This window comes from Bos indicus, chromosome 21 (genome assembly GCF_029378745.1).
Source record: "Bos indicus isolate NIAB-ARS_2022 breed Sahiwal x Tharparkar chromosome 21, NIAB-ARS_B.indTharparkar_mat_pri_1.0, whole genome shotgun sequence".
Classification (NCBI taxonomy): Eukaryota; Metazoa; Chordata; class Mammalia; order Artiodactyla; family Bovidae; genus Bos; species Bos indicus.
In genome coordinates, this window is record NC_091780.1 from 59,401,142 (window position 1) to 59,413,937 (window position 12,796).

Consider the following 12,796-nt stretch of genomic DNA (forward strand, 5'->3'; position numbering starts at 1 on the left):
TAAAGCAACTAGAAGAGGAAGAAATGAAGAACCCCAGGGTTAGTAGAAGGAGAGAAATCTTAAAAATTAGGGCAGAAATAAATGCAAAAGAAACAAAGAGACCATAGCAAAAATTAACAAAGCCAAAAGCTGGTTCTTTGAAAGGATGGTAGGATTATTGATTAACACTTTTGATTAACTGAAGGATATTGAAATGGAAGTTGAGGAGTTAATTCTGGATTATTCATGTGAACTCTAAGTGCCAAGAGTCCTGATAAGAGATTGTTACAGAGATTTAACACCAGAAAAAAAGGAAAATTGATATGATGGAAGGAGATTGGAGTGGTATACCACAAGAGAGCAAAATTATCTTTAAACACAACAGTAGGTCCCTAATTTCCTTTTTAACTCCTTTTGTGGGGTTCAGAAATATGTTTGGGGTCCCTTAGACTTAGAGGATGAAATATTGAAAAAGGATCGAAGACTGAGTAGGTAAACAGGCTCCAGTGGTCCTGTAGTCTTAGTGGCTATTGAGAGATTGTCTGGAGGGGTTCAATTCAGAGACGAGGAGCCAGTGGATTCTGGATCATTACAAATTATCCTCTCATCAGGCTACAGACTAGATAGTGACATGACCATCTTACCTGAACAGGGGTTGTTGAACTACAAAAATACCCTGTACCAATATTTGGGACCAGCAGACCAATTGGTACAGGACATTTTTGGAATCCAACAACCACCATTCATGTAGGGTAGTCAAGTCACTGTCTTCTCTATAGCCTAATGACAGCATTAAGAAAAATGATGGCTCCCCTGGGGCCAGAGGACTAGGGAACACTCAGGTAGAACGTGGTGGCAAGATTAGAAGTCATGATGCATGTCCATTCTCATTTTCTCTTGAGAAAGAAACCTCCCATTTTCAGCTGTGACATGGGTTATCCAATGTAGAATATTGACCTCACAGCACAGCCTCCTTGCAGCAAGATATAGCCCTAGGATCAAGCTCTGGGCAATGGAGCAGAAGTGGAAAGAAGGCAGGTGATATTTAGATAATTTATCTCAAAGAGTAGGGTGCCTTTCCTTTTATCCCTTGGTTTAGTCACTAAGCCATGTCCAACTCTTGCAACCCCATGGACTATAGTCTGCCAGGCTCCTCTGTCCATGGAATCCTCCAGGCAAGAATACTGGAATGGCTTGCCGTTTTCTTCTCCAGGGGGTCTTCCTGACCTAGGAATCAAACCCAGGTCTACTGCATAGAAGGCAGATTCTTAAACACCTGAGCTATAATGGAAGCCCTAAAGTGACAGTGAAAGTTGCTCAGTCATGTCTGACTTTTTGCACCCCCGTGGGGTATACAGTCCATGGAATTCTCCAGGCCAGAGTACTGGAGTGGATAGCTTTTCCCTTCTTCAGATTTTCCTCACCCAGGGATTGAACCCAGGTCTCCCATAATGCAGGTGCATTCTTTACCAGCTGAACCACAAGGGAAGCCCAAGAATGCTGGAATGGGTGACCTATCCCTTCTCCAGAGGGTCTTTCCAACCCAGGAATCGAACCAGGGTTTTCTGCATTGCAGGCAGATTCTTTACGAACTGAGCTATGAGGAAAGCCCTATCCCTTGCTCTCCCGTTAAATAGAAAGTGGATGTGGCAATGAGCCATCTGGGACCTGGCAAAGATCACGAGGAATAAAAGCACCCTGAATCCCTTACAACATGAATTACCTTGTCAACCTGCTATTTACATCTGGACTTAAAACAGAAAAATAGACTGCAGCTTTGTTTTCATGTCTATGTTCCTTGTGATTTTCTGTAACTTAAAAATATACAGTCACTTCTGGAGATATTTGGAGACTGATAGGACATAGATCATGATCTCAGGAAGGACGAGCTCTTCTTGATCATCTCAGTGCCTTTCTGTCACTGAATATTTTTTAAGTTCTGTATGGATGCAGAGGCCCCTTGGACGTCATGGAGATCAAACCTTCAATCCTAAAGGAAATTAACCCTGAATATTCACTGGAGGGACTGATGCTGAAGCTCAGTCCCTCCAGTCCATCTCACCTGATGAGAAGAGCAGATTCATTGGAAAAGACCCTGATGCTGGGAAAGACTAAGAGCAGGAGGACAAAGGGATGACAGAATGAGATGGTTGGATGGCATCCCCAACTTGATGGACCTGAATTTGAGTAAACTCTGGGAGATAGTGAAGGTAAGGTAAGGTAAGTCACTTCAGTCATGTCCGACTCTGTGCGACCCCATAGACAGCAACCCACCAGGCTCCCCCGTCCCTGGGATTCTGCAGGCAAGAACACTGGAGTGGGTTGCCATTTCCTTCTCCAAAGCATGAAAGTGAAAAATGAAAGTGAAGTCGCTCAGTTGTGTCCAACTCTTAGCGACACCATGGACTGCAGCCTTCCAGGCTCCTCCGTTCATGGGATTTTCCAGGCAAGAGTACTGGAGTGGGGTGCCATTGTCTTCTCTGGGGAGATAGTGAAGGACAGGGAATTCTGGCGTGCTGCAGTCCATGGTGTCACAAAGAGTTGAACACAACTTAGCATCTGAACAACAAACGATGCCACACTATGCAAAGCAACAACAAAAAGTTGTTCTACTAGAGCTCAATTCAGTATTATTTGACTAAATCTTCACAGACATGTCCTCCCACGCCTTTCCAGTCAGGGAAGTGTTGTTATCCGCATGCATTTTGGAGTTGAAGAGTTTAAGGTTGATCGATTTCCAGTAAATTGCGTGGGTTCAAACAGCTGGTGAATAGTACTTTCACAATTGAAGGTTACTTCATGGAAAAGCCATATGCTCAGCACAAAGCCAGTGGTTTGCAAACTGTGCTTGATGGAACCCCCAGCGGTCCCCAAGGGTCTGTCAGGGGGTGTCATGGCTCGAGGGTGGTGACTATGAGGGATGAACGGGTAGGTTTATTCCCTGAGCCCATAAAATACCTGAGATTGGCTCAATGAGACATCTAAGATATCTCATTAGGGGTGGAGGACAACCGGCTCTTTCGTTGAACACATAGTGAAGGGCAGAAGGATGAAGGTCATGGCCGAGACCAGTGGCCCCAGACACTGGAGCTCCTGACATTCTCTGGGGTCCTCAGGCTCACATCAGCCCTGTGGGAATGCAAAAGGAGTGCCTCAACTTGCAAATCAAGCTGCAAACAAATAGCTTATAGCATATTAACAACCATGTGTGAGGGCCTTCCTTGGAGGTCTGGGGGCTTAGGCTCAGCGCCCCCAATGCAGAGGGCCTGGGGTTGATCCCTGGTCAGGGAACTAGATCCCACATGCCCAAACTAAAGATCCCGCCTGCCTCAACTAAGACCTAGTGCAGCCAAATGAAAAACAAAACAAAGAAAAACATGTGTGAGTTTGTGTTTGGAGATTCCTATCACATAAAGGCGCGTGCACACATACACACTGCAAAGAAAACTCCCAACAAAGACACACAACACAGTGCTGACTTGGGATTTCCCTGGGGATAGAGTGCTAGGGAATATTTTCCAAGCTCTTTACATTTTCAGGGTTCTACATGATCCTCAATGAGGATATCAGAAACAGGAATAAAACACCAATAAGAGTCGATAACTCTTTAAAAAGAACAACAATTTGGAGAAGTTTTCAATGGTCCATTTGATGTTTTCTGAGTTGTCACATGTTCCTCAATGAGTATTTTATAAACAGAAGAAAACTCTAACACAGGATAGACTTTTTGTGTGTGCTAGTTTTATGGATATTTTTTAGGGGGAAAAAGCAATTTCGGTAACTAGATTGTTTGAGTAGATCTAATGAAACCTGTTACCAGGAATGGTCATCTGCCCATTTCCAGTCAGAGGACAGAGTCCTGTGTTGTCCCCGCCAATGTTTCACAAGCCTGGGAGGAGGGCTTTGCAGGATAAATAGGCAGCAGCACCCGGGAAACTCCAGCATCCGGGCAGGCGGCGGCTCTGGATCCACTGCCCACACCCCGCTCTCGCAGGCAGGTAATCCGTGATGCTCCCACACTGGGAGCCAAGGGACCCCTTTCCCAGGGTGGTTCTGGCCTTGATCAGGGGTCAGTAGAGCCTGAGGCAGGAGGGAGGCAGGAGGACATGTGTCCAAAGCTGGGAGGGTTCTGAGTCCTCTGAAGACCAGTCCTCTCTCTGGGTCTTAGCTTTCATCCTGCAAAGGGAGGGACGTGCCACCAGGGCTTCTGGGGACATTTCTGCTTCTGACTCTTTGGGATTGTTATTCGAGCCAGCTGCGCTCCATATAGCTGTGCATCCAGCGTCAGGTCAGAGCTCCCCCAAGGGCCTGAGGTGCGTCTCCTTGCCTGGGACAGGGCACTGCTCTTAGAGAGCCCTGGGGACAGAATTAGTGCACCAGGTTCCGCTGGGCAGAGGGGTCTCCAGGGGGCTTTTCTGGGCTCCACTGCCCCTCTAGGGCCCCTGGACAAGCAGAAGAGAGGTGAATCTGCTTAGAAATAGAGCCTTAACCTGGCTAAATAAAAAAGCACCATTCCTTCAGGATAATTTCCGAAAAAAAAATATTTAACTCTTTTTGAAAGAAACCACTGTATCAGCACTGAGCAAACTGAATTGTTGGGGAAGCTGATCGCCTCTGTCCTCAAGCTTGTGCGAAGGCCTTTCCCCTGGGCTCTGGCTGAGACTCAGCTCAGGCTTCTCCCCTCCTCAATCTCCCCACTTACCCGTCACCACCCAGCAGTGCTCTCTCCTCTGAATCCTGAGATGACAGGGCAGAGGCTGCAGGGAAAAGGTCACCAGTTTGACCTCAGTCTCTCCTGAGGCATCTGGGCAGTATCTCGGTCCTCTGTCCCCAGGGATCACAGTCTGGCTTGTAGAGTCCTAGAGAGGGTGGCCAGTGGAGGGGGTAACACATCTGGAACTCCTCTTAGGAGCCCAGCACCTTCTTCCTGTACGTTACCTGAGCCGTTCCACATGTTGGATGGAGGTGGGAACTGAGGATCAGGGAGGTGCAGTCACTGCTCGTCACCACACAGCACTCACAGTGGTCCAATAGACATCCTCGACCAGGTCCCTGAGACTCTGAGCTCACCCTGCTTCTCCCCACTAGGAGGCCTTTCCCGGTTCTTGTTGGGAGCACCCTTCATATGTCCACGTGGCAGGGGCTGAGCAGAACGCTCTGCCCTCCTTGTTCTTTGCACCAGCCCTCCTCAGGGCAGCCAGGCTCCAGCACGGCTCCCGCTGCCTCTGGCGGCCTCTCTCCTGAACCCTCACTGTGACCAGGCACCTCGATGGGAGAGCCTCCCTGAGGTCACACTCTTGTCCTCAGAGGTGGGGAGAGGTGCTGTGTCCTCTGATCAGTGCAGGGCTCCTTCCTGGGGGGACAGAGAGGGGGCACAGTGGGAAAGGAGCCCTGCTTCCTAGGCCCCTCTGACAGTGTCAGCTCCGGGGAAGAGGGAGATGGGTTCTCACTGGACAGCACCTCACACCCATCACCGGCTTCCTCGCCCTGGAGCCAGGCACCCCAGGCTCCTCACTCTCACTCTCTCCACTGCTTACTGTGTGACCTTGGAAAAGCCCCTTCCCCTCTCTGTGCCCAGTCTCTCCACTGGGGAGATTGCTAATGATCACAGCACTTGACCAAAGGGTGAGAGGGAGCCCAGAGCCTCCTCGTGTGTGTTGGGAGCCCAGCAGGGTGCCTACCCCTGGGAGGTCCCAGAGCAGCAGGGCTGAGAGAACAGCGACCACGGGGGACAGTGTCAGGGGTTGGGACATCATCTGACATGTGGACTGAAAGGAGCTTTGCTTTTCAGACATGAGGACAGAGAGAATGTCCCCCCTCCTGGCTCTGGGGATCCTGGTGGCTGGGCTCTGCTCCAGGGTCCACTGCCTCCCAGAGAATGTGACCCCAGAAGAACAGCACAAAGTGACGTCTGTGGATGGCCACTCATTAGCCTCCAGCAACACTGACTTCGCCTTCAGCCTCTACAAGCAGTTGGCTTTGAAGGACCCCAATAAGAACGTCATCTTCTCCCCTCTGAGCGTCTCCATAGCCTTGGCCTTCTTGTCCCTGGGGGCTCATGGCCCCACTGTGACAGAGATCCTGGAAGGTCTCAAGTTCAACCTCACAGAGACCCCCGAGACAGAAATCCACCAGGGCTTCCAGCACCTCCTGCAGACGTTCAATCAGCCCAGCAACCAGCTGCAGCTGAGTGTGGGCAACGCCATATTTGTGCCAGAGGAGCTGAAGCTGCTGGACAAATTCAGGAAAGATGCCGAGGCTTTTTACGCCTCTGAGGTTTTATCCATCAACTTCAAGGATTCTGAAGCTGCCGTAAAGCTTATCAATGAATATGTGAAGAATAAAACGCATGGAAAAATTGAGAAGCTCTTAAATGATCTTGACGTGCTCACAAATTTAATCTTGTTGAATTATATCTTCTTTAAAGGTGGGTGCCTAGTTTGGGGTTCAGAGGAACAAATACTTATTTTCTGAGGTGTCAGGGCTATTTCCTGGCTTAGTCAACTGTCATTAGGTGAAACACTATAGAGAAGGTTGCTGCTGCTGCTGCTAAGTTGCTTCAGTCGTGTCTAACTCTGTGCGACCCCAGAGACCGCAGCCCACCAGGCTCCCCCTTCCCTGGGATTCTCCAGGCAAGAACACTGGAGTGGGTTGCCGTTGCCTTCTCCAATGCAGGAAAGTGAAAATTGAAAGTGAAGTCGCCGAGTCTTGTCTGACTCTTAGCGACCCCATGTACTGTGGCCAACCAGGCTCCTCTATCCATGGGATTTTCCAGGCAAGAGTACTGGAGTGGGGTGCCATTGCCTTCTCCAATAGAGAAGGCTGCCCTCAGCTTAAGGGGCTTCGGCACTGAGGCCCTGCCCCAACCATTGGCTTTGATCGTCTTGGGATTTCCCAAACTCCAATGCTCATTATAGGACGTTAGTGCACCGAAGCTGCTAACCCTTTGTCTGACACCGGGGGAGAGTTTTGTTGTGACTTAATCTTACCCCGCTGCTAGAGGAAGGGTTTTCCCATACTCATCACTCTTGTGTGTGTCCTTCCTGATGAGGTGGTGCTGGAGACCTCAGGACCCTTGGCCCTGCCCACCATGGGCTGGTTCTGACCTGCCTGGGGACTTGGTCTCTGGAGGCTCCCAGTGAGGCTGGTGGGCTTCACGGTGAGACAGACTCTGAGGAGCCTGCGCATCCCCAGGGTCTTCATCTGTGCTCTTCTATCAGCTTAGGGGGGAACAGGCCAGGCCACCATCCGGGGGCAGCCTCTACAGAAGGGAGCCTCCTAGACAGGATCCTATCCTGGCTGCAAGCTGGTCTGATGCCCGGTCCCGGTATCAGGAGGTCAGCATGGCAAACCTCAGCCTGGATATTCACAAGGGGCAGAGTAGAGGCAGATGGATTTTGCACAGGGAGCAAGAAGGGCCAATAGGGATCTAGAGATAGATTATCAAGTCAGGAAGTGGTCAGCTATGGAAGAGACACCAGCTCTTGGAGACAAGTTAGTCCAGAGCTGGGGGCTCCTGGCAGAGTCCAGAGCAGCCCTCTTGGGCCACTGTAGTTGTCTGTAAATAAAAGCTTAGAACTGAATTATTCTTAAAAACGAATCCAGGCCTGTCCTGCTATGTTTGGTTTTTGCGTTTTCTGTGCTTCCCTTTCCTTTTCCACCTCAGGACATTCTCCTTACAAGTCTCTTCCCCAGGGGCACCCGAGGCAGCCTCCCTTTCTGTCTACCCCCGCCTCTAACCTTGAGGACACAGGCAGGGGTGGAAACAAACAGGAGGTGGTGGGGATACACATTCCCTGAAGCCCCAGAGCCCTGAACTCCTCTAGAAGTCCTGGCCTCAGCGAGGATCCATCCTCCTGGGTGGAGACCCGAGTCCTCTCCTCTGTTGACCCCGCCCTGCCCTCTGGATCCCTGTGTGGCTCCTGCTCCAGCCGGGCTCGCAAGGCTGCGGGGATGTGTGTCCTCCCTGACCAGCCAATGACTAAGCCCTGGTCACTAACATGTCCCCTTGAAGGGCCAGGAGGTCCCGTATCTCCCCAGGCCCAGCCTCATCCCCATCTCTCCCTTGCCCTCCATATTTCCTGTTGACTTTGCATGTAGCACAACTAACCAGCTTTGCTTCATGCCCCCCTTCTCAAATGCTGACCTGCGGGGTTCACCCCATCCCCAAGGGCTTACCCATCTGCCCAGGCGCATGTGCACACCCTGGCAGGCCCACACAGAGGCACATGGTACGGGGGCACAGCTGGTGCAGGGAGGGTCTTCCCCACTGAGGGATCAGGGCAGAAGAGGGAGAGGACACAGTCCTTGTACTCACAGAGTCCTCATCTGTCACTTCTCCTCCAGCCCAGTGGAAGACGCCATTTAATCCTAACCATACTTACGAATCAGAGTTCCACGTGAGCAAGAACGAGAGGGTGAAGGTACCCATGATGACCCTTCGCCTGGAAACCCCTTACTTCCGGGACGAGGAGCTGGGCTGCACGCTGGTGGAGCTCACGTACACCAGCAATGACAGCGCCCTCTTCATCCTCCCCGATGAGGGCAAAATGCAGGACCTGGAAGCCAAGCTGACCCCGGAGACGCTGACGCGGTGGTGAAACTCCCTGCAGCCCAGGTGACTCCCCAGGACCCGGAGCTGTGGGTTCACTTGCCCTCTTGGTCCTTCCCCCTCTTCCTGGACTCCTGACTCCCAGCAGCAGGGCCTCAGGAATGTCAGGGGGCGGGACAGTGGTGGGAGAACCTGTACTGAGATGACTTTGCCCTTTGCTACCTTAGGGACTTTGGGGCAAAATTTTTCCTTCCATAGGATGATGACATCAGAGGAGGGGACGGCAAGGGGACTGAGGGTTCCTCTCACATCAACATGTATTGAGTCAGTAGGATCCTCAACAGAACACCCAACGCTCACGCAGTTCTTTCTTTGGCTCCGCCTTTCGACGGTGGAGAGGAAGGGATAGAATCGGGATGAGGTGAGGGCTCAGGTGAGACAGGCTCTGAGGACCAGCTTGACACTGTCTTTCCATCATAGCCACTCATTTATTCATTTATCCACTTGGCACTGGTTGAATTAATTAATGAAGATCGTGTTATGTCTAAGGGCATGATTTAGATCCCGAGTCGGCAAATAAAACACTAAATTCCCACCTTCATGGTGCTTAATTTGTGACTGGGGGAGACCGATAAGAAATAAATAACTAAATAAGTTTGTACTCAGAGAGATGGGAAATGGTGAGGTGAGGGAAAATAAAGGAAAAAGAGAAGGAAAATTGGATCCGGGGTAGTTTGTGATTATAATTAGGATGGCCCTTAGGTGATGTGTGAGGTGAGGGACTGAGTCATGTGGATGTTGTGGGGAAAAGCATTGCTGACCAAAGGAACAGTCAGTGCAAAGCCTCTGAGGCAGGAGCGAGCCTGGTGTCATTGAGGATTAGTGAGGCCAGAGCAGGAGAGCAGAGGGAGTGAGAGGAGAAGTTGGGAGAGGTCGGGGTCCTCAGGGAAGACTCAGGTCAGTTGGAGTCTTTCAGACCCCTTGACTCCCCCACCATCTAAGGGAAATGGAAACTCATCACAAGGTTTTGAGTCAAAGAGCAAAAGAGCTGAGTGATGTTTTAGAAGAACCACTCAGGGTGCTGAGTGGAGAGCAGATGGCAGAGGACATGAATGGAGGCAGGGAGGCCACCAGGAGCCCAGTAGGGTCACCCAGGGGAGGGCGCTGGGGGCTGGACCAGGAGGAGCCGGCAAGTATGGGGAGGGGTTGTGTTCTGGGTAAACCCAAGGGTAGACACAGACCAGGAGGTGGGATTCAGAAGACTGATCTCAGGGGGACAAGAAAAGGAGAGGCAGCTGGGCCAGAGTCTGCAGGGGCGGGTAGGGAGGGGGTGTGGGCAGCTGTGCAGGGCACCCCACAGTTTAAGGGGAACTCCTCATATTTGGCATCTAAGACCAGATAGCCTGACATGAGTCTTAAGGGAAATACAGAGAGAGAGGGAGGGAGGTCTCGGGGTGGGTTAGGCCTGGTGGGAGCTGCCAGCAGGTTCTTGCTCCAAGAACCTGCTGGTGGCTGCGCTCAGAGCTGAAGCTGTCCTGTCCTCAACTGGGAAGGCAAGATGGAGACTCTGAATTGGAAGATTCATGTCCCCAAGTCCCCTGACTGCAGCCCCCAGCCCCCCATGTCCCCTCCAAGCCCCTATTCAGCTCCTTCCTTCCCTGCTGCCCACACTCAGGCCACCCTTGTGCTGTGGAACAGCCCCTCTGGCTTCCCACATTCCTGCAAGTGCATCCACCTCCTCCTAGGCTCCTCTTCACCCAGTTAGATCCATCCCTTCCCCTGGGACTCAGGCTCCATGCCACCTCCTGCAGGAAGCCTTCCTGGTGCCTGTGGAACAGCCCCCCGGGCACAATCTCCTAGCTATTGTGAAATCCCTGTTGGAGGAGGGTGTTTTCCTTGCCTGCAACCATGCAGGGGAGAGGCGAGGACCTTTGTGGGCAACACCACAGCCCCAGCCCTAGGGACATTAGACTCTTTCAGTCAGGAATGCATAATTAGGAATTAAGGAGAGTTAGCCTGCAATGGCACCCCACTCCAGTACTCTTGCCTGGAAAATCCCATGGACAGAGGAGCCTGGTAGGCTGCAGTCCATGGGGTCGCTAAGGGTCGGACCTGACTGAGGGACTTCACTTTCACTTTTCACTTTCATGCATTGGAAAAGGAAATGGCAACCCACTCCAGTGTTCTTGCTTGGAGAATCCCAGGGACGGGGGAGCCTGGTGGGCTGCCGTCTATGGGGTCGCACAGAGTCGGACACGACTGAAGCGACTTAGCAGCAGCAGCAGCATCCTGAGGGGTCTAGACACTGAGGAAGGAAGTTCATGTTTCCAGTGTTAAGGAGGTGGTTGGAGATGAAACCACAGAAGATCAAACTGTGAGGTGGAAGAAAAGCAGACACTATGTCCAGTGTGAGTTCAAGTTTATCTTTCTAATTTCCTAGACATATAGATGAACTCAGCCTGCCAAGGTTTTCCATCTCCAGTGACTATCAGCTGAGAGACATCCTTTCCCAGCTGGGTATCAAGAAAATCTTCACCAGCGATGCGGACTTCTCAGGAATCACAAATGACCACAAGCTGGCAGTTTCCCAGGTAAGTCTAAACTTTGCACAATTCATCCTTTTTATAGGAGCTTGAATGGGGGCAGACAGGTAGATGTTTGGCTAATTGTGAATTTGCAAATTCATTGAATTTCCTATAAATCAATCACCCTCCCCAGGACTGAGTTACAATCATCTTGGGAGTTGTCCCCACCTTCCCTGAAATATAATGTGACCACGAGTCCATCATTGGGAAAGAATTCCCCTGGAGTGGAATCAGTGGACCCCGTTGCAAGCTCTACTTTTCATGCCTAAACAGGCAAATAAAATCCTGTGGCCCTTAGTTCTTTTCACCTACAAAATATGGTGATAGTTCTTACCCAGCATGAAGAAACTGGCAGAGCAGGTAAGAGGTACTAACAATGGCTCAGGGCCATCATGATGAATAAATACTAAGAGCGGGAGAGAAGGACCCCAGGGGTCCTGGTACTGCCATCCTAGAAGCAGAGAAGTTAGAATAAATGGGGGTGGCTGGAAAGCCCTGCAGTCTCCCCTGCACCCCACCTGCCAGAGGGCCTGGTAAAGGAGGCACAGAGGCCATGGGGCCTTGTAGTCCAGGACTGGGAAGCCAATTCTAGGCAAGGTAGCTGAGGGCTCAGGGACACGTCAGCTGGGGCCACCGTGGCGCAGAAAGCAGTGCCGCGCATCTGCAACTTTGGTATGGAAGGACTGTGGACGGTTCCCTGCAAGAAAAGTGCCTCGATCTGGCCCCTCCCCCTACACTAGGGGGTGCTTGGGGGACAGCAGAGTCTGTGGACTCAGACAGAGAGGGATCCAGATCCAGGAGCCCCTGCTCTTTGCCTCTCTGACCCTGGGCCCAGGACTCTCAGCTTCCCTTTGCACATCCATGTATCACAACGGCAAAGCAGCTGATAGTTGGATGGGAAACAGACAGATTGAACAGGTTGACAGCACAGTGACTGACCAGGAGCAGGTGGATGAACGTCGGTCCTCAGAGGCGCTCAGGCCCCTGCTCACACCCTGCCTCCCCATCTCCAGTGGTAATGTTCCGGTGTCCCTACAGGTGATCCACAAGGCCGTGCTCGACGTGGGCGAGGAGGGCACGGAAGGAGCTGCTGTCACGGCTGTCATAATGTTTACTTCATTACCGTTGCACGCGCTAAATATCAGTTTCAACAGGCCCTTTCTGCTTTCCATATTCTGCAAAGAGACTCAGAGCATCATCTTTTTGGGCAAAGTCACCAACCCCAAGGAAGCCTAGAGCTCCCCTCCTCCCTAAGGAGCTGGGTGCCCAGGTCCCTGGAAGCAGCCTGGCCCCCTCTGCTCATCCCTGGAAGGTGACAGCGACAGTGCTAGGGGCTCCAGGTGCACGGGCGCTGTATGTCCTGGTGACAAGGAGGCTCTGGGCCACAGAACAGCAATAAAGCACCTTCCTTGGACTGGAGGCTTTCCTGTGCGTCTCCGCCCTGCTGCTGGGCCCCAAGGCCAAGCCTCTCGCCCTACCACACATGTTCAGCCCACCCCCCCTCTGGGCCCCTCTGCCTCAGCCTCACCAGCCGGCCCAGGAGCAGGCTTTGCACCTGTGACCAAGCCCACTGGACCTCAGGACTAGAACTGGGAGGGGCCCTTGCTGCCGATGACCACTTCCAGGGGCTCTGGGTCCAGGTCAAGTCTCACTCCTTCCTCCCCAGGGCCTGGGATGTGCC

The 12,796-nt window shown here is 51.8% G+C and overlaps 1 protein-coding gene across 1 annotated transcript; it reads left to right on the forward strand.

The window, feature by feature from the left end:
- The first annotated feature begins 3,839 nt into the window (after positions 1 to 3,839).
- LOC109575237 (serpin A3-7-like) lies at positions 3,840 to 12,529 on the forward strand. Its single transcript, XM_070775629.1, is given in 5 exon segments — positions 3,840 to 3,973; positions 5,771 to 6,406; positions 8,326 to 8,596; positions 10,971 to 11,121; positions 12,154 to 12,529. Coding segments are annotated over 4 exon segments (1,254 nt in total). The 5' UTR covers positions 3,840 to 3,973; positions 5,771 to 5,772; the 3' UTR covers positions 12,352 to 12,529.
- The last annotated feature ends 267 nt before the right edge of the window (positions 12,530 to 12,796 follow it).